The sequence below is a fragment of the Nerophis ophidion genome, linkage group LG15, assembly GCF_033978795.1.
Source record: "Nerophis ophidion isolate RoL-2023_Sa linkage group LG15, RoL_Noph_v1.0, whole genome shotgun sequence".
In the NCBI taxonomy this organism is placed as follows: Eukaryota; Metazoa; Chordata; class Actinopteri; order Syngnathiformes; family Syngnathidae; genus Nerophis; species Nerophis ophidion.
In genome coordinates this window covers 44,137,716-44,160,553 of record NC_084625.1, presented here as the reverse complement: position 1 = coordinate 44,160,553, position 22,838 = coordinate 44,137,716, and the positions used below count along the sequence as shown (strand labels likewise).

Sequence of the window (22,838 nt, the reverse complement as noted above, 5' to 3'; positions counted from 1 at the left end):
AATAACATTTAAATTTGATTCTAAAGATTTTCTAGATTTATCAGAATAATTTTTGGGAATTTTAATCATAATAAGTTTGAAGAAATATTTCACAAATATTTTTCGTCGAAAAAACAGAAGCTAAAATGAAGAATTAAATTAAAATGTATATATTATTCTTTACAATAAAAAAATAAATATACTTGAACATTGATTTAAATTGTCAGGAAAGAAGAGGAAGGAATCTAAAAGGTAAAAAGGTATATGTGTTTAAAAATCCTAAAAAAAATTTTAAGGTTGTATTTTTTCTCTAAAATTGTCTTTCTGAAAGTTATAAGAAGCAAAGTAAAAAAAATTATGAATTTATTCAAACAAGTGAAGACCAAGTCTTTAAAATATTTTCTTGGATTTTCAAATTCTATTTGAGTTTTGTCTCTCTTAGAATTAAAAATGTCAAGCAAAGCGAGACCAGCTTGCTAGTAAATAAATACAATTTAAAAAAATAGAGGCAGCTCACTGGTAAGTGCTGCTATTTTTAGAACAGGCCAGCGGGCGACTCATCTGGTCCTTTCGGGCTACCGCGTTGGTGACCCCGGGTATATACCATCATTCTATCTCATCACAAATAAACAACCTCAGGGTTCCCACTATCCATCCATCCATTTTCTACCGCTTATTCCCTTTCGGGGTCGCGGGGGGCGCTGGCGCCTATCTCAGCTACAATCGGGCGGTAGGCAGGGTACACCCTGGACAAGTCGCCACCTCATCGCAGGGCCAACACAGATAGACAGACAACATTCACACTCACATTCACACACTAGGGCCAATTTAGTGTTGCCAATCAACCTATCCCCAGGTGCATGTCTTTGGAAGTGGGAGGAAGCCGGAGTACCCGGAGGGAACCCACGCACTCACGGGGAGAACATGCAAACTCCACACAGAAAGATTCCGAGCCTGGATTTGAACCCAGGACTGCAGGAACTTCGTATTGTGAGGCAGACGCACTAACCCCTCTGCCACCGTGAAGCCGGGTTCCCACTAATTCAACGTTAATGCACTTAGTTTAGCTTTATTTATCTGCCACACGTGGAAGGCCGGTCTGTGAAAATAATACCTGAGGTTGGGGTTGGGGACTCATGACCTAAAGCAGGGGTAGGGAACCTATGGCTCTCGAGCCAGATGTGGCTCTTTTGATGACTGCATCTGGCTCTCAGATAAATCTTAACTGACATTGCTTAACACGATAAGTAATGAATAATTCCGCTAGTAATCACAGTTTTGATTGATTGATTGAAACTTTTATTAATAGATTGCACAGTACAGTACATATTCCGTACAATTGACCACTAAATGGTAGCACCCGAATAAGTTTTTAAACTTGTTTAAGTCGGGGTCCAAGTAAATCAATTCATGGTACAAATATATACTATCAACATAATACAGTCATCACACAAGTTAATCATCATAGTATATACATTGAATTATTTACATTATTTACAATCCGGGGGATGGGATGATGAGGAGCTTTGTTTGATATCAGAACTTCAGTCATCAACAATTGCATCAACAGAGAAATGTGGACATTGAAACAGTGTAGGTCTTATTTAGTAGGATATGTACAGCCAGCAGAGAACATAGTGAGTTCACATAGCATAAGAACAAGTATATACATTAGAAGTTCTGCTTTGACTTTCAGAAATTGAAGGGAAACTTTACATATCACCCTTTAGTCGACTAAATCTACTGTAGTTTTCGTCGACTATAATCTTATGATATTTCGTCGACTGAAACTAAAACAATTTAAAAACCTAAATTATGACTAAAACTAAATTACATTTTAGTCAAAAGACTATGACTAAAACTAAATCAAATTTTGCGGTCAAAATTAACACTGGCCGAGAGACAGCTTGTATCACCAAAAACTGGGTCCCCCATTGGGTTGTACGGTATACCGGTACTAATAATGTACCGCGGTACTAATGAATTAAAAATGGTACTATACTGCCTCTGAAAAAAAACTTTTTTTTATGTACAATATGCCGCACCGTTTTCGGAGCAGAGGCACATGCTCGGAAACGCACCCACCCAGAGTGCATACAGGCAGATACAGCGTGGAGACAGAATGAATGCATTTTGTTTCAAAAACAAACAATAAATGTGAATCTATAAACACTGAAGCGCCGCCCTATAAGAGATGTTGTAAAACATGGCTAGTGGGTAATGTCCATCTGCAGTCGGCAGGGTTTTAGCTACTTCTAAATAAATGATAAATGGGTTGTACTTGTATAGCGCTTTTCTACCTTCAAGGTACTCAAAGCGCTTTGACACTACTTCCACATTTACCCATTCACACACACTGATGGAGGGAGCTGCCATGCAAGGCGCCAACCAGCACCCATCAGGAGCAAGGGTGAAGTGTCTTGCTCAGGACACAACGGACGTGACAAGGTTGGGGTTGCGTACGGCCACTCTCCCACTGCGCCACGCCGTCCCTGGCGACAAATAAAGTAAGTTTTTTACAAGTATCATCCCTGCAGGACATAGAATAGCTTAATATGCTTCACTATACACCGTAGGACGATACAATTTCTCACTGCAAGCTAGCGCTCCTTAATGTAAACAAATGCCATGGGTGGATCCATACATACATCGACTGTCCCGCCACCGAGTACAAGAGTGAAGTGTGAAGTGAATTATTTTTATATAGCGCTCTTCTCATGTGACTCAAAGCGCTTTACATAGTGAAACCCAATATCTAAGTTACATTTTAAACCAGTGTGGGTGGCACTGGGAGCAGGTGGGTAAAGTGTCTTGCCCAAGGACACAACGGCAGTGACTAGGATGGTGGAAGCGGGAATCGAACCTGCAACCCTCAAGTTGCTGGCACGGCCACTCTACCAACCGAGCTATGCCGCTGTACCTAGCCAATGCTACAATGATTACATTGATATATTTTGTTGTGTCAAAATCTTTTTTCATTTTTTTATTCTTTATAAAGTCTGGAAATATGGCCCTTAATACAGAAGAATGTATGATCTTGTAAATACTTGGTATTGAATTGATACCAAAATGTGTGGTGTCATCCAAAACTAATGTAATGTATCCAAACAACAGAAGAATAAATGATTATTACATTTGAACAGAAGTGTAAATAGAACATGTTAAAACAGAAAATTACCATAAAAATGAACAAGTAGATTTATACAGTGGTTTTCAAATGGGGGTACGCATACCCCTGGGGGTACTTGAAGGTATGCCAAGGGGTACGTGGGATTTTTTAAAAATAATCTAAAAATAGCAATAGTTCAAAAATACTTTATAAATATATTTATTAAATAATACGTCTGTCTATCCGTGTTGGCCCTGCGATGAGATAGCGACTTGTCCATGGTGTACCCCGCCTTCCGCCCGATTGTAGCTGAGATAGGCGCCCCCCGAATTCATAAACTGTGAAAAAAAATACAACAATATTCAGTGTTGACAGCTAGATTTTTTTGTGGACATATTCCATGAATATTGATGTTAAAAATGTCTTTTTTGTGAAGAAATGTTTAGAATTAAGTTCCTGAATCCAGATGGATGTCTATTACAATCCCCAAAGAGGGCACTTTAAGTTGATGATTACTTCTATGTGTAGAAATCTTTATTTATAATTGAATCACTTGTTTATTTTTCAACAAGTTTTTAGTGTTACGATATTGGAGAGTGGATCCCAAGGATGCAGAGACGTAGTTTGGTTATAGTTAAATTCTTCCTTTATTTTGGTGGAAGTGGAACGTAGCCAAAACAAAAGGCGATGGTGGAAAAACAAAAACACACCATGAAGAATAACGATATCGAACAACCAAAAATAGAACAGAAAGCGCTAGACAAAGCTAGGAACAATACAGGCTGGGAAAAATACCAAACAGGAGTACAAAGTACACAAATAAGGACGCTAGACGAAGCTAGGATAATTTACTTCGAAAGCGAAGTAAAACAAAGAAACAAAATGCTAACTAAAGGCGCTAGACAAGGCTAAGATATAAATAGGCAAACCTGAGAGGTGCACAAGACAGCGAGTGTGAAGGAGGCCAAGACACATGCGAGTGAAACTTGTAGTGGACACAAAGTTCCGGCACTGACAGGCCGTCAGCACCCAGACTAAATAGGCCACCTTAATCAACTGCAGGTGTGCAAAATTCATCTATGTTGCTGCTCCTCGATCTTAGCGCTGCTTTCGATACTGTCGATCATAATATTTTATTAGAACGTATCAAAACACGAATTGGTATGTCAGACTTAGCCCTGTCTTGGTTTAACTCTTATCTTACTGATAGGATGCAGTGTGTCTCCCATAACAATGTGACCTCGGACTACGTTAAGGTAACGTGTGGAGTTCCCCAGGGTTCGGTCCTTGGCCCTGCACTCTTCAGCATCTACATGCTGCCGCTAGGTGACATCATACGCAAATACGGTGTTAGCTTTCACTGCTATGCTGATGACACCCAACTCTACATGCCCCTAAAGCTGACCAACACGCCGGATTGTAGTCAGCTGGAGGCGTGTCTTAATGAAATTAAACAATGGATGTCCGCTAACTTTTTGCAACTCAACGCCAAAAAAACGGAAATGCTGATTATCGGTCCTGCTAGACACCGAACTCTATTTAATAATACAACTCTAACATTCGACAACCAAACAATTAAACAAGGCGACACGGTAAAGAATCTGGGTATTATCTTCGACCCAACTCTCTCCTTTGAGGCACACATTAAAAGCGTTACTAAAACGGCCTTCTTTCATCTCCGTAATATCGGTAAAATTCGCTCCATTCTGTCCACTAAAGACGCTGAGATCATTATGAGGATGTCGTAGTGGTTTGTGCAGCCCTTTGAGACACTAGTGATTTAGGGCTATATAAGTAAACATTGATTGATTGATTGATTGAAGATTGCCCAGCGCCAGCTGCACTCCAGACTGTGGGCGAGAGCGAGAGTAAACATGACGTGCAAACCAACACAGACAAACATGGAAAATTCAGTTCACCACATTTAGTTCTTTTTATATCTTTTTTTCCAAATAGTTCAAGAAAGACCACTACAAATGAACAATATTTTGCACTGTCATACAATTTAATAAATCAGAAACTAATGACATAGTGCTGTATTTTACTTCTTTACCTCTTTTTTTTTTTCAACCAAAAATGCTTTTTCTCTGATTAGGGGGTACTTGAATTAAAAAAATGTTCACAGGGGGTACGTCACTGAAAAAAGGTTGAGAACCACTGGATTAATATACCATTTTCTACCACTTGTCCCTCATAATTTTGACAAAAAAACGATAGAATGGGAAATGACACAAGAAAATGTTTTACTGCATATGTCAGCGGCCATATTCGGAGCTTTTGTTTGCTTGCTTACTACTAAAAGAAAAGTTATCGAGAATGTTTATTTTATGACAGCATTCTTTTTTGATCTCAATAAGAAAGATATGTTTAATTTATCATTACATTTTCTGTTAGAATAGACTTAGACTTCTTTTAACTGAAATATCTTGTGTGACATCATGCACAAAAGTTCACTTTATTTGTTTTAAACTATTGCAGTGGCGTTCTGTTGTTTTGATGTCATCTTAGTGACATCATGCACAAAAGTGCACTAATAGCTTGTTTTAAAATCCATCCATCCATCCATCCATTTCCTACCGCTTATTCCCTTTTGGGGTCGCGGGGGGCGCTGGCGCCTATCTCAGCTACAATCGGGCAGAAGGCGGGGTACACCCTGACAATCTTGCACTTTCTGTTTTGAAATGACATGAATGTTTGTGCCACTGCTTAATAACTGTTTAATAAATACAGTTTTGGTCCATTGACTTAGTTGTGATTTCCCTCTCTGCATGAAAGTTTAAAAGTAGCATATATTAATGCAGTATGAACAAGAATGTTTTAATGTAGACACATAGAATCATCATACTGCTGTGATTATATGTATCAAGTGTTCATTCAAGGCTAAGGCATAATAGCGAGATATATATATATATTGTGTATCGTGACATGGCCTAAAAATATCGAGATATTAAAAAAAGGCCATATCGCCCAGCCCTAGTATCAAAATACATTTTGGTATCGGTACCAAAATATTGGTATAGGGACCACCCTAGTCCCCCATACTCCCGTCCAAAGGCAAAACCTAGTAACTCACTCCTAGCTGATTTTGAGAAAACAAAGGAAAACCAACCTATCTTGATGCTGTCTTACAAAGATCTACAAAGTCATCAAACGTATAGATGTTTTCTTGAGCTTTCATTTTCTTGCCGATTGAGCCATGGATTGAATCTGCTCTCATGAACGTGTGCCCTTTCTCCAGATATTTTATCACAATCTCGGGTGGGCCCCATTCTGCGTTGGCACATTGGGCAAGAGCCGTGTACAGCGTCCAGTTTTTATTTTGACCTCCACAGTTATCTGCCCAAAAGAGTATGCAAGGGGAAGAATCAAGAACAATACATTTAATGAAGGTGCTTGCAACGTCCTGGGCCAATCTTCCAAATATCCCCTCCTGTCATAATATCACATAATCAGGTTGACCGTCGGCCCCCATTCGTGCAAATGTCTCATTAAAGACAATAAGGCGACTGACAAAGAAGCTCTGATTGGTCCCTTGAGATACTAGGTTTTTCTGTTGTATCTACGCGGTTATGTGGTAGTTGCTAGGTCCTGCCATGCGCGTAACAGCTTACTTACGGAACAAATTACAATATCGCATACACTAATGTAAAGCATATCACCTAGGAACTCCAAAATTGTAATGACTGATTGGCATAGTAATGCCCGGTTTGTCCCTCCGTGGATGCGTCAACAAGAACCTCCCGGTAACAGTTCGAGATGCCACCTCAGTAGAAGCATTTAAGTCTCACCTTAAAACTCATTTGTATACTGTAGCCTTTAAATAGACTCCCTTTTTAGACCAGTTGTTCTGCCGTTTCTTTTCTTTTTTCTCCTATGTCCCACTCTCCCTTGTGGAGGGGGTCCGGTCCGATCCGGTGGCCATGTACTGCTTGCCTGTGTATCGGCTGGGGACATCTCTGCGCTGCTGATCCGCCTCCGCTTGGGATGTTTTCCCGCTGGCTCCGCTGTGAACGGGACTCTCGCTGCTGTGTCGGATCCGCTTTGGACTGGACTCGCGACTGTGTTGGATCCATTAAGGATTGAACTTTCACAGTATCATGTTAGACCCGCTCGACATCCATTGCTTTCCGCCTCTCCAAGGTTCTCATAGTCATCATTGTCACCGACGTCCCACTGGGTGTGAGTTTTCCTTGCCCTTATGTGGGCCTACCGAGGATGAGTGGTTTGTGTAGTGGTTTGTGCAGCCCTTTGAGACACTAGTGATTTAGGGCTATATAAGTAAACATTGATTGATTGATTGATAAGTTTAAATGATTTATTAAACTTAACAAAAGCAGGCTACGAACAAAAATACTGGAGCTAACATACAAAATAAACTAAGGGCGCTAGCATAAAAGCTAGGAATAGAAAACAGACCAACTAAGACTGGCACGAAGGCACACAAAAAGGAAAAATCAGCGTGAGAGCTGGAATAAAGCAAAGACTTAGATAGGGAGTAATCAAGGAGAACCAGGTGTGTGTAGAAAACGAGGAGCAGGTGAAATTAATGTGTAACCAAGGCGACTGACTAAACAGGAAGTAAGCTGGTCAGACGGAGAATGAGACAATGGAACAATAAACAAAATGTGAAGATCCGAGTAACGGATCGCAACAAAAATTATCAGCTCAGTTTTGACCAAAATTGAGTACTGGAGCTAACATACAAAATAAACCAAGGGCGCTAGCATAAAAGCTAGGAATAGAAAACAGACCAACTAAGACTGGCACGAAGGCACACAAAAAGGAAAAATCAGCGTGAGAGCTGGAATAAAACAAAGACTTAGATAGGGAGTAATCAAGGAGATCCAGGTGTGTGTAGAAAACGAGGAGCAGGTGAAATTAATGTGTAACCAAGGTGACTGACTAAACAGGAAGTAAGCTGGTCAGACGGAGAATGAGACAATGGAACAATAAACAAAATGTGAAGATCCGAGTAACGGATCGCAACAAAAATTATTATCAGTTTAGTTTTGACCAAAATTGAGTTACTAGGTTTTGCCTTTGGACGGGAGCATATCCCACTGTACTTTCGTACTGCTTGCAATGAAACTGCAGGACAAAAAGTAATATTGTCATTGTTTTTCACCGTGAATAAGGTGTTGTTATCCCCGCAGGAGGACACAGACCATAACTACTACACGTCCAAGACATACGGGCCGACAGACCCCGTCGGCAACGGCTTGTGGGTGAACATCGAGCAGATGGACAAAGAAAAAGTAAAGATTCACAGCATTCTATCCAACACGCACAGGCAAGCAGCGGTAAGTCGTAAATATGTGTGTTGCATAGTGACGGTGCAGGCTCGGAGGTTGTGCTTTTTAATATTACCTTACAGCTCTGCCGTTAAAAGAAAAAACATGATTTACAGCACGGAATTAAACTTTATGGAAGCTGATGATATTTCATCACAAAGCTGCCACTTCGGCGTCTGCTTTAGATGCACCCTCTTTCTTCTTTCCGACACGGAAAGCGTGAAGACTTTAGCACGTGGAGCCGCATGATTTGTGACGAGCAGCGGTGGAGGATGGAGAAAAGTTCTACTCCTCCCCGGTCAGAGGTGACAAATGGAGTTTGTACTTTGCACAGTACGCACAATTCTCTTCCCCGCAGCCTTCTGTGCCTTTGGCCCCGTGTGAGGAAAACAGATAAGTGCATGTGGCAGCGGTTGACTTGGAGATGAAGGCAACGCTGACTTTATTGGACCGGCAGCCTCCACAAACAAATAAAGCAGAAGTGTTATGAGTGCGGGGGTTCAAATCATTTCGAGATCTTTAAAGGGGGCCTCATCTATACACTGTCAACTTTTCAGATTTACGTACAGTATATGTTTAAAATATTGTATTCTGGTTCTACATCCCATGGAAGCCTTTGGGAGAGTGGCCATGCCAGTAACCTGAGGGTTTCTGGTTCGATCCCCAGCTTCTACCAACTTAGTCAGGTGCATTGTGTCCTTGAGCAAGACACTTCACCCTTGCTCCTTATGGGTTGTGGTTAGCCCCTTGCATGGCACCTGACATTAGTGTGTGTGTAAATGTGGAAGTAGTGTCAAAGCGCTTTGAGTACCTTGAAGGTAGAAAAGCGCTATACAAGTACAACCCCTTTATTATATCATGAGTTTTAATGTATTGTCCACTACGGTGTTTCCCATTGGACTACAATGTATTTGTGGTGTTTTAGTACAGTAGTTCTCAAATGGGGGTACTTGTACCCCTGGAGGTACTTGAAGGTATGCCAAGGGGTACGTGAGATTTTTTTATAAATATTCTAAAAATAGCAACAATTCAAAAATCCTTTATAAATATATTTATTGAATAATACTTCAACAAAATATGAATGTAAGTTCATAAACTGTGAAAAGAAATGCAACAATGCAACATTCAGTGTTGACAGCTAGATGTTTTTTGTGGACATGTTCCATAAATATTGATGTTAAAGATTACATTTTTTGTGAAGACATTTTTAAAATTAAGTTGATGAATCCAAATGGATCTCTATTACAATCCCCAAACAGGGCACTTTAAGTTGATTACTTTTATGTGTAGAAATCTTTATTTAAAATTGAATCACTTGTTTATTTTTCAACAAGTTTTTAGTTATTTTTATATCTTTTTTCCCCAAATAGTTCAATAAAGACCACTACAAATGAGCAATATTTTTGCGCTGTTATACAATTGAATAAATCAGAAACTGATGACATAGTGCTGTATTTTACTTCTTTATCTCTTTTTTTCAACCAAAAATGCGTTGCTCTGATTAGGGCAGGGGTTCGGGAACCTTTTTGGCTGAGAGAGCCATGAAAGCCAAATATTTCAAAATGTATTTCCGTGAGAGCCATATAATATTTTTTTTAACACTTACAACTGCATTTTTAGAGTATAAAAAGTATCTTATTCTTTTTAATAACATTGTTATTCTAAAGCTAACCAATAATACATATAATACTTCTTGAACAGGTGCGATAGAAAATGGATGGTTAAATTAAAATGCATGAGAATGTATTATAATTTGAACGTTATTTTTAACACTGCGATTACCAGCGGAATTATTCATTACTTATCGTGTTAAGCGATATCAGCTAAGATTTATCTGAGAGCCAGATGCAGTCATCAAAAGAGCCACATCTGGCTCTAGAGCCATTTGTTCCCTACCTCTGGATTAGGGGGTACTTGAATGAAAAAAAATGTTCACAGAGGGTACATCACTGAAAAAAGGTTGAGAACCATTGTTGTAGTAGATGACATCTTCATGCGATTTGCATAATTGACCATGACTCATATATTCATACTGGACACTGTAGTCGAGAGGAATAATGCTGTGGTACAGACAAAACGTGAGTAAAAAAAATCAAAAAGCAACCTTCGAAACTCAAAAAATGTAGCTTTAATTTTGATTTTTTTTAGAAATGTGACTCCGTATTAAACACCATTTTTTTTAGTTGGAATATATTTATGATTCTCTCAGGTAATTCTTTTGAATGAATTATTTGAATTGTTCACTTTCACATATTTTGATATTTGTTTTCAGATTCAAGTATTTTTATATTTTTTAGATTCAGACGTTTGGCCAGGTTTTAGGATGGGGGGGCATGTCATCTTAAACAAAGGATATCACGTTGTCTTAGTCACTATGTGGAAAGACTTAGGGGACGAGTTAAAAACGTGTTCTAACATGATTCAATTTTAAATACTGTTTAAAAAAGTACTGAAGAAGTACGAGGAGGAAAGAGTGATGCCCTCAGCACAGAGCGATGGGAGAGAGGTGTGTGTGTGTGTGTGTGTGTGTGTGTGTGTGTGTGTGTGCGTGTGTGTGTGCGTGTGTGCGTGCGTGCGTGCGTGCGTGCGTGCGTGCGTGCGTGCGTGCGTGCGTGCGTGCGTGCGTGCGTGCGTGCTCTTGTCTTGTCTTGTCTTGTCTTGTCTTGTCTCATATCAATCAATCAATCAATGTTGTAATGGTGGTTTGAATGAACGTATGAGAATCATTGCATACCTGAATGGTTTGGAAATGAGAAACTTCACCAGATTTCAACAGACTTTGTAAATTTGTCTTTTGATTTTTTTTTTTTTTTTATATAATCCAGAAAGATTTTTTATTTTCTGTGGAACTAAAAACCTACCTTACAGTTACTACTCCCCTGCTCTTGCCACTGCACAAACAGCTGTTTTGTGAAGGAAGTCTGGTGTGATGCGATCCATCCATCCATCTTCTTCCGCTTATCCGAGGTCGGGTCGCGGGGGCAACAGCCTAAGCAGGGAAACCCAAACTTCCCACTCCCTAGCCACTTCGTCCAGCTCCTGCCGGGGGATCCCAAGGCATTCCCAGGCCCTACGGGAGACAGTCTTCCCAGCGTGTCCTGGGTCTTCCACGTGGCCTCCTACCGGTCTGTCGTGCTCGAAACACCTCCCGAGGGAGGGGTTCGGGTGGCAGCGTCCTGACCAGATGCCCGAACCACCTAATCTGGCTCCTCTCGATGTGGAGGAGCAGCGGCTTTACTTTGAGCTCCCGTTGAAAGACAGAGCTTCTCACCCTATCTCTAAGGGAGAGCCCCGCCACCCGGCGGAGGAAACTCATTCCGGCCGCTTGTACCCGTGATCTTATCCTTTCGGTCATGACCCAAAGCTCATGACCATAGGTGAGGATGGGAACCTAGATCGACCGGTAAATTGAGAGCTTTGCCTCCCGGCTCAGCTTCTTCTTCACCACAACGGATCGATACAGCGTCCGCATTACCGAAGACGCTGCACCGATCTGCCTGTCAACCTAACGATCCACTCTTCCCTCACTCGTGAACAAGAGTCCATGGTACTTGTACTCCTCCATTTAGGACAACCATGGACTCGGACTTGGAGGTGCTGATTTTCATCCCAGTCGCTTCACACTCGGCTGTGAACCGATCCAATGATAGCTGGAGATCCTGGCCGGATGAAGCCATCAGGACCACATCATGTGCAAAAAGCAGAGACCTAATCCTGCAGGCACCAAACCAGATCCCCTCAATGCCTTGACTGTGCCTAGAAATTCTGTCAATAAAAGTTATGAGCAGAATCGGTGACAAAGGGCAGCCTTGGCGGTGTCCAACCCTCACTGGAAAGGGGTCCGGCTTTCTGCCGGCGATGCGGACCAAGCTCTGGCACTGATCATACAGGGAGCGGACCGCCACAATCAGACAGTCCGATACCCCATACTCTCTGGGCACTCCCCACAGGACTTCCCGGGGTACACGGTCAAATGCCTTCTCCAAGTACTCAATGCACATGTAGACTGGTTGGTGTGATGCTACATTTTCCAATTTCAACAGATTATATCAGTTATTATATGGTTGTTGATGACCATTAGCACGTAAGCGCTAACCAAATGTCCCTGACCAATAATAATAGAGTAGGGGAAGGAGGCTTTGGAATCCAACACTTTTGGGCAAGAGGTGAAGTATGCAGATTTACCCTGTACACAACTTACGCTTTAGAGCAGGGGTGTCAAACTCAAATACAGAGTGGGCCGAAATTTAAAACTGAACAAAGCCGCGGACCAAGGTTGAACAAATTAACCTTTTAATAGGGACCCAAACAAGTGTTGCGTTGAATATTGAACAAGCAAGGCTTAAATAATTTTATAGTGACATGCAAAATCAAGTTTCAAATAATAATAACAATTAAAAAATACCAATGGCATATCAAATACAATTTAAATAAAAATTGAATGCCTCTTTTCTATTTGCAGCCTTCTGAGGTAAATATCAAAATAAACTTTTTCCACAGGCTAATAATACGTTTGCAAATAAAATAACCATAATGAACGAATCAAGCATTCAAGTCTTGAAGTAGCAAGAGAAAGTGCATGAATAAATTGTTAATCATTGCTCAGTTTGCTTAACTGATTTTCTTTACCACTGAATATGGAACAAGCAATACTTATATAACGTAATAGTGCAAAATCAACTTTAAAAAAACAAACAAAAACATCAATGGTAAAATAAATAAAATTTAAATAGAACATTTAATGCCTCTTTTCTATTTGCAGCCTTCTGAGGTAAATATCAACATTACGTTTTTCCACAGGCTAATAAATCTTAAAATAAAATAACAATGCGATGGATGGGGTTGGGGGTGTGGGGTGGGGTTAGGTGGTAGCGGGGGGTGCATAAAGTAGTGTTCCGGAAGAGTTAGTGCTGCAAGGGGTTGTGGGTATTTGTTCTGTTGTGTTACAGTGCGGATGTTCTCCCGAAATGTGTTTGTCATTCTTGTTTGGTGTGGGTTCACAGTGTGGCGCATACTTTTAACAGTGTTAAAGTTGTCTATACCGCCACCCTCAGTCTGACCTGTATGACTGTTGAGCAAGTATGCAAGGCATTCACTTAAGTGTGTGTATAAGTCGCATATATTATATGACTTGTCCAGCACGCTGTTTGTATTGAGGAAAAGCGGACGTGACAACATATTGTAGACAACGCTAAAGGCAGTGCCTTTTAGGCATGCCCCCAATATTGTTGTCCCGCTGGAAATCTGGAGAAATTCGGGAGAATGGTTGGAAAATCCGGAGCGGTGGCAAGTATGAGTATTAGCCGCGAATGCAGTGTTACAGCGGCCGCTGTACAGTAACGGCGGGCCAGCTCTAATGATAATTTGATATTGCCTCAAGGGCCAAATGAAATTGTATTTGGCCCGCGGGCCAGAGTTTGACACTCATGCTTTAGAGCAGGGTGTCAAACTCAAATACAGAGTGGGCCAAAATTTAAAACTCAACAAAACCACAGGGCAAGGTTGAACAAATTAACCTTTTAATAGGGACCCAAACAAGTTTTGCATTGAATATTGAACAAGCAAGGCTTATATAACTTTATAGTGACATGTAAAATCGAGTTTTAAATAATAATAATAATAATTAAAAAATATCAATGGCATATCAAATAAAATCTAAATAAAATTTGAATGCCTCTTTTCTATTTGCAGCCCTCTAAGGTAAATATCAAAATAAACGTTTTCCACCGGCTAATAATGAATTTGCAAATAAAATAACAATAATGAATTAATCAAACATTCAAGCCTTGAAGTAGCAAGAGAAAGTGCATGAGTAAAATGTTAATTATTGCTTGGGGAGGGCGGGGGGGGTATATTGTAGTGTCCCGGAAGAGTTAGTGCTGCAAGGGGTTCTGGGTTTTTGTTCTGTTGTGTTTATGTTGTGTTACGGTGCAGATGTTCTCCCAAAATGTGTTTGTTATTATTGTTTGGTGTGGGTTCAAAGTGTGGTGCATATTTGTAACAGTGTTTAAGTTGTTTATACGACCACCCTCAGTGTGACCTGTTTGGCTGTTGAACAAGTGTGCCTTGCATTCACTTGTGTGCATGTGTGTGTGAAAGCCACATATATTATGTGACTGGGTTGGCACGCTATTTCTATGTAGGAAAAGTGTATGTGACGACAGGTTGTAGAGGACGCTAAAGGCAGTGCCGTTAAGGCACGCCCCCAATATTGTCGTCCGGGTGGAAATCGGGAGAAATTCGGAAGAATGGTTGCCCTGGGAGATTTTCGGGAGGGGCACTGAAATTTGGGAGTCCCGGAAAATCGTGAGGGTTGGCAAGTATGAGTATTAGCGGTGAATGCGGTGTTACAACGGCACCCCTGCTGTATAATACCGGCGGGCCAGCTCTAATGTTAATTTCATATTGCCTCAAGGGCAAAATTTGGCCCGCGAGCCAGAGTTTGACACCCATGCTTTAGAGTTTTTAGTACTTTTACTTTTTTGTAAGATTCTTACCTTGACATGTATTGAATGTCACCTATAGTAAAACGCCCTCTAATATACCCTTAAAAGCTAATTGAAAATAGAAAAACTAAATAAGAAACTTTTGTCTTGTTTGACCTTTGCCCTCTGACCCCGTCTGTTCTCCTTCCGCAGAGAGTCAATCTGTCCTTCGATTTCCCTTTTTATGGACATCTCCTGCGTGAAATCACCGTGGCAACTGGCGGTAAGTCATCCCAGTCGGTAGTAGCTATGATATGTTGTTATTGGACGCCCCGTCTATGCACACACAGCTTTTACAGCGCTGCGGTCGAGCGGAGAATGTGGTCGGGATTCATCCACTGCTGAGGCATTTATGAAATGTACTGCCTGGTGTGTGTGTGTGTGTTGTCGTACCACAACATCACACCCCCGAGCAACAAGTCTACGTTGTAGAGTAACTCTCACATCTTGCTCAAACCAAAGAACACACGCGGCCAAGCCGTTAACAGTTCCTACCTCGGCGGCAGCGTCTCGCGTCTAGGTGCTAGCGTCTAGGGATGGTGGAGTCTGTCAAAGTAAAGGAGGAGAAAGATGGCTCTGGAGTAGAAACTGTAGTGTTTCTGCCAAGCGGCCTCGCAGGCATCGATAAGGCAGCACTCATATCACAAGATCAGTGTGTGTGTCGACAAACAAGCTATTAAAAGCTGACGCCGTGTCATCCAAAAACTATTGCAAGAAATAAATATTTTGTGATGTGCTTGCCAGACCACTGGTTGGCGATGCCACTTTCCAAAGACGCACCATTACAATAGATCAGACCTGGGCAAATTAAGGTCCGGGGCACACATGCGGCCCGTTAAGCTTTTCAATCTGGGTCGCCGGACATTCCCAAAATATTTTTTTTCGACATGCACCTGGGGATACGTTGATTGGCAACACTAAATTGGCCCTAGTGTGTGAATGTAAGTGTGAATGTTGTCTGTCTATCTGTGTTGGCCCTGCGATGAGGTGGCGACTTGTCCAGGGTGTACCCCGCCTTCCGCCCGATTGTAGCTGAGATAGGCGCCAGCGCCCCCCGCGACCCCAAAAGGGAATAAGCGGTAGAAAATGGATGGATGGATGGATAGACGGGAACATTATCACAATTTCAAAAGGGTTAAAAACAATAAAAATCAGTTCCCAGTGGCTTGTTGTATTTTTTTAAGTTTTTTTGAAAATTTTGCCGGTCTCGGGAATATCCCTAAATAAAGCTTTAAAGTGCCTTATTTTCGGCTCTCTGCGAAGACACTGGCCATTTCCCTGTGACGTCATACAGTGCTGCCAATGTAAACAAACAATGGGAATACCACAGCAAGATATAAAGACATTAGCTCGGATTCAAACTCGGATTTCAGCGACTTAAGCGATTCAACAGATTACGCATGTATTGAAACAGATGGTTGGAGTATGAAAATATTGAAGAAGAAACTGAAGCTATTGAGCGAATAGCTATTGACGCTATTCATAGCCATAGCATGGCCGAATAGCTGCGTTAGCATCGCCGGTAAAATGTGCGGACCAAACGATCAGGACTTTCGCATCTCTTGACACTGCAGCAACTTAAATCCGTCGATTGGTAAGTGTTTTTTTCGCATTAAATGTGGGTGGAAGGAAACGTAATATAGTTGCAAATGCATCTACAGGTTATCCATACATCTCTGTTCCATGTCTGCTTTAGCACCGCCGGCAAATAGCATGTTAGCATCGATTAGCGGAGCATGTTAGCATCGATTAACTGGCAGTCAAAATCAACAAAACTCACCTTTGTGATTTCGTTGACTATCGTTACAAATGCATCTGCAGGTTATCCATACATCTCTGTGCCATGTCTGTCATCGCCGGTCAAATGTGGAGACACTCTGGCACATTCAATGGGGGTCTGGCGGCAGACACTTTGGCATCTTCGGGCCAGTGGTGCAACTTGAATCCCTCCCTGTTAGTGTTGTTACACCCTCCAACAACACACCGTCGAGGCATGATGTCTCCAAGGTTCCAAAAAATAGTCAAAAAACGGAAAATAACAGAGCTGAGACCCGGTGTTTGTAATGTGTTGAAAATGAAAATGATGGGTGTGTTACCTCGGCGACGTCACATTCTGACATCATCGCCTCCAGCGTGATAAACAGAAAGGCGTTTAATTCGCCAAAATTCACCCATTTAGAGTTCGGAAATCGGTTAAAAAAATAGATGGTCTTTTTTCTGCACCATCAAGGTATATATTGACGCTTACATAGGTCTGGTGATAATGTTCCCCTTTAAGATCGAAACTGTAGCTGCCATTATGATGTGCAGTGATGTTCAAGTCTTGAACTATACAAAATATTTCAATGGTTGGAATCTGCACTTTTGCACGATAAACTAGTTACTATGGTAATCTAGTTGGTTATTATGGTAATCTACGTCACAGGCTTCATGGTGGCAGAGGGGTTAGTGTGTCTGCCTCACAATACAAAGGTCCTGCAGTCCTGGGTTCAATCCCAGGCTCGGGATCTTTCTGTGTGGAGTTTGCATGTTCTCCCCGTGAATGCGTAGGTTCCCTCCGGGTACTCCAGCTTCCTCCCACTTCCAAAGACATGCACCTGGGGATAGGTTGATTGGCAACACTAAATGGGCCCTAGTGTGTGAATGTTGTCTGTCTATCCGTGTTGGCCCTGCGATGAGTTGGCGACTTGTCCAGGGTGTACGCCGCCTTCCGCCCGATTGTAGCTGAGATAGGCGCCAGCGCCCCCCGCGACCCCAAAAGGGAATAAGCGGTTGGAAATGGATGGATGGATGGTAATCTACGTCACAGCAGCTCAGACGAGGCACCAAGCATTCTGGGTGAAATGCGGGTATCAGAGACAGACGTGGAAAGAGATTTTTACAACAAAGCTTAGTGATGTATCAGATGTATCAGATAGTAGGTGGGTTTTGTTTTACCCTTCGCGTTCATATTTCGCTGTGTTCGTCGCATTTTTGTTGATTGTAAAATATGTCGATCGAGAGGGGGTGTGACGTTCATATGTTGTCAATATTCAGTGTTTTATTGTTTGTAGTTAGTATTGTAAATCCCACATTCTTTATGTTCATGTACATTCTGTAGGGGTGTAATGGTACACAAAAAATTCAGTTCGGTACCTACCTCGGTTTAGAGGTCACTGTTCGGTTAATTTTCGGTACAGTAAGAAAACAACAAAATATAAATGTTTGGGTTATTTATTTACCAAATTTGTAAACAATGGCGTTATCCTTTTAACATTGAGAACACTATAATAATTCTGCCCACGTTAATCCACATTAAACTGCCTCAACTTGTTGCTCAGATTAAATAAAATGACAAAACTTTTCTTCTACATAAAAAATGTGGAACTTTAAACAGTTTCAAGTCAACTCATCATTACAGCAATTGGGAAGCCTGTAGTTGATTTTTATTATGTAAATGTTATGTTTTTGTCAACATGTGATAGCAGGGACCCTGCCATTAGAACTAGGCTGCTACACTACTAATGATTAATGTAACTATTGCTAAAAAAATAGTACAATAGCAATAGGAGAGACTATTCATCCCTGAACACCATGGAGTTCAAGTGAAATAACAGACAGACAGGGCTTTGCTGCCCCTAACACACACACACACACACACACACAGCAAAATGAGCTAACGTTACGCTAAAAGCTAATTAGCCTTCACCTCAAACCTCATGACAGGATGATACAAACCCCCCAATTTTCAATTGTGTTTTGTTTTATGAAATTATCATACTTGCCAACCCTCCCAATTTTCCCGGAAGACTCCCGAATTTCAGTGCCCCTCCCGAAAATCTCCCGGGGCAACGATTCTCCTGAATTTCTCCCAATTTGTACTCGGACAACAATATTGAAGGCGTGCCTTGATGGCACTGCTTTTAGCGTCCTCTACAACCTGTCGCCACGCCCGCTTTTCCTCCATACAAATAGTGGGCATAGTTAAATATGTGTATGCGGCTTGCACACACACATAAGTGAATGCAAGGCATACTTGGTCAACAGCCATACAGGTCACACTGAGGGTGGCCGTATAAACAACTTTAACACTGTTACAAATATGCGCCACACTGTGAACCCACACCAAGCAAGAATGACAAACACATTTCGGGAGAACAGCCGCACCGTAACACAACATAAACACAACAGAACTAATACACAGAACCCCTTGCGACGCTGCGCCCCGCCCCCCACAATTAAAACATTTTACTGTGATTACCGGTCATTGTATTGTCCTTCGTCAACTCATAATTAATCGGGAATAATCACAGAAAAATAAATGTTTTTTTTCCTTTTAAGATATATATATATTCAAAATATATACATTATATCTTAGTATACCTAAGACAGATACTTTTCAAGTGTATGATATAGGGGTGTAACGGTACATGTATTTGTATTGAACCGTTTCGGTACGGGGGTTTCGGTCCAGTTCGAAGGTGTATCGAACGAGTTTCCACACGGACATATTAAGTAGCGTACCGCACATTGTGTAAACAATGCACACTGAGACACAACACACAGCATACTATCAGCGACTGGGCTACGATAGACTGACCATACCTCCTCTTTTCAGCGGATATGTCCTCTTTTGCAGGGCTGTCCGGGTGGAGTTTCTTAAATGCCTCAAATGTGCGGAATTTTAAGTTAGTATTGAGTGTATTTTCACTGTACGTTCAGGGTTAAGAAGGGGTTAAAAACAAAACAATTTTTGCACGCAGCAGCATTCGTGAGGGAGGGGCAGACACAGAGTTATGATAAACGCGTATGCGTCGCCAGGCTCTGTTTTTTACCTATTGATTTATCTGACGGACAGAGCATAGCGGAAACACACAATGACGCTGGCAAACAAAGCCTTCTAATTAGTGCCGGGGGACAGGTGTGAACATACTTGCCAACCTTGAGACCTCCGATTTCGGGGGGTGGTGGGTGGGGTGGGGGGCGTGGTTAAGAGGGGAGGAGTATTTTTACAGCTCGAAAAGTGCAGATTGAATTTTAACCTATTTAAAACATGACATCAAAAATATATATTTATTATGAGAAATCATTAAGATGATCAGTGTTTCCGCAAAGATAAATATCATTAATTATTAATAATAACATAGAGTTAAAGGTAAATTGAGCAAATTGGCTATTTCTGGTGTACCCCGCCTTCCGCCCGATTGTAGCTGAGATAGGCGCCAGCGACCCCAAAGGGGAATAAGCTGTAGAAAATTGATGGATGGATGGGCTATTTCTGGCAATTTATTTAAGTGTGTATCAAACTGGTAGCCCTTCGCATTAATCCGTACCCAAGAAGTAGCTCTTGGTTTCAAAAACAGTGGTGACTCCTGCCGTAGAAGTTATTGTAACTTATGCATGTACAGTAGATGGCCGTATTGTCCTTTTTAATAGTGTCACAACATTGCTGTTTACGGCATACGAACTGCTTTACGGTAGACGAAAACGTGACTGCTGTTGTTGTGTGTTGTTGCCGCGCTGGGAGGACGTCAATGAAACTGCCTAACAATAAACCCACATAAGAAACCAAGAACTCGCCCTCGATCATTCTACAGTTATAACTGTTTATATTGTGGGAAAGCGGACGTGAAAACAGGCTGTCCTCACTCAGGTCCGCATGGAGCTGGTGGGGGCGTGGCCTCCAGCTCCGCCTGAATTTCGGGATAGGCGCTGAATTTCAGGAGTCTCCCGGAAAATCCGGGAGGGTTGGCAGGTATGGGTGTGAACAATCAGCGTTCCAACAGGAAATACAAAACAAGGGAGGAAGGAGCGCTGAAACGGACTTAAACACAGGAAATCACAAACAAAAACTGTCATGAGGGCTCGTGTGCCTCCTCAGTCTTCTTGACAGTCGGAGTATTCGACTGTTTGGGCAGACCTTCTTACGCCACAATTGATCGGTCGAAGGTTTTGTAGCGGTTCTTTGTGGGATTTGAAGCGAAGAGTTTAGTCACGTGGACGTATAGCATGTGTACATTGACACAAGCGTGGTGTTGCAGTTACCATAGCAACACAAATGCAGCCAGGCTGACCTATGCACTGGGGTCCGTAAGGTTAAAATGTCTGTCGTATGACACCTGAGAACAACGCTGATGTTGTTTCTGAAGTTGTGTGCGTGTGTAGGGTGGGCAGGGGAGAGGGTGAGAAGTCAGAAGACACAAGGCAGGGAAGGCAGTGCGGAAATTTTTTCACTCAAGTCTTGGCGGCGAGAAAAGCCACACGCTCCCAGCATGCTATTATCACTTAAAAGAACGCGGCTCCTAGCCAAATACTCCAAGATGCTCGCTAAGTAGAATAACACTCAACACGATGTCTTATTATTATCACGTTTCGAGAAGGCTTCCGGGTGGCAAAGAGATGATTAGGAGAATCAGCATTCCTCAGGATGGAAGGAAGAAGAGGTGGAAGTTATCTGCCGCCTGCAGCCCTCCTCGCTTCTTTCAATTTTCCTCATCCTGATGTGTGGACGTGTTTATGCTTTTTGTACTGGTGACTAACGCACCTAAACTCTCCTGGAAAAGTCATTTAAAGGCCTACTGAAACCCACTACTACCGACCACGCAGTCTGATAGTTTATACATCAATGATGAAATATTAACATTGCAACACATGCCAATACGGCCGGTTTAGTTGACTAAATTGCAATTTTAAATTTTCCGCGAGGTATCCTGTTGAAAACGCTTATGTTGACGCGTTCTTGTGACGTTATTGGTTGGAGCGACATTGGAGCGAACATTTCAGCCCAGCACCACACACGGCTAAAAGTCGTCTCTTCATCGCATAATTACACAGTAATTTGGACATCTGTGTTGCTGAATCTTTTGCAATTTGTTCAATTAATAATGGAGACGTCAAATAAGAATGCCGTTGGTGGAAAGCGGTGGATTGCAAAACAAACACAGCCGGTGTTTCTTTGTTTGTTGTGAAGCTTTAACACAGAGCGGTCAAGCGAACATGTTTCTCTACGTCGACCAGCAAGTTTTTGGATGGGAAAATTGTGATATTAAGTCTGCTCTTACCGGAGACTTCAGTGGATTATGCGACCTCCTCCTGCAACTCAAAAAGGCAACTGTGATCTTGGCTCCTCGGCTTTTCTCAGAGACACTGGCGTTCACCGCAGCCATCCGACTTTCAGGTATGACAATGTCACTAAAACACATTAAAACAATAAGCAGATGAGGGATCTTTTCAGAATTATCCTAGTAGATGTCTAATTACATCTGAAACGCTCCCACTGAAGCCGTCGTCTTTTCCTTTTTTTTTCTTTTTTTTTTTAATTGCTTCACTCTAACTTTCCTCATCCACAAATCTTTCATCCTCGCTCAAATTAATGGGGAAATCATCGCTTTCTCGGTCCGAATAGCTCTTGCTGCTGGTGGTCATGATTGTAAACAATGTTCAGATGTGAGGAGCTCCACAACCCGTGACGTCACGCGCACATCATCTGCTACTTCCGGTAAAGGCAAGGATTTTTATTAGCGACCAAAAGTTGTGAACTTTATCGTCGGTGTTCTCTACTAAATCCTTTCAGCAAAAATATGGCAATATCGCGAAATGATCAAGTATGACACATAGAATGGACCTGCTATCCCCGTTTAAATAAGAAAATCTCATTTCAGTAGGCCTTTAAACTGGGTTTCTGCGGGGCATTAAAAGCCATTAAGTGTTTGTTATTTTCGAAAATTAAGGCCTCAAATGTGAGGCATTAAAAATGTTATACAATTTCAAGACTTGGTCGATAGTCAATACGTCAATCAATCAAAACAATCAATCAATCAATCATTATTTATATAGCCCTAAATCACAAATGTCTCAAAGGACTGTACAAACCATTACGACTACGACATCCTCGGAAGAACCCACAAATAAAAAATGAAGAATGTTGCGGTCATCGGGAAATTGCTACGTCTGTGTGTTTCTTTTCTTCATCTCTGGCTTTCAAACTTGATATGA

At 41.7% G+C, this 22,838-nt stretch overlaps 1 protein-coding gene across 2 annotated transcripts in view; it reads left to right on the top strand.

The window, feature by feature from the left end:
* Positions 1 to 22,838, top strand: part of plxdc2b (plexin domain containing 2b) — a 173,379-nt gene that overhangs the window by 94,612 nt on the left and 55,929 nt on the right. For both annotated transcript variants that reach the window (XM_061922228.1, XM_061922229.1), the window contains exons 3-4: positions 8,242 to 8,388; positions 15,018 to 15,087. In XM_061922228.1, the coding sequence (XP_061778212.1) occupies positions 8,242 to 8,388; positions 15,018 to 15,087 (217 nt within the window). The remainder of the gene's footprint in view (positions 1 to 8,241; positions 8,389 to 15,017; positions 15,088 to 22,838) is intronic.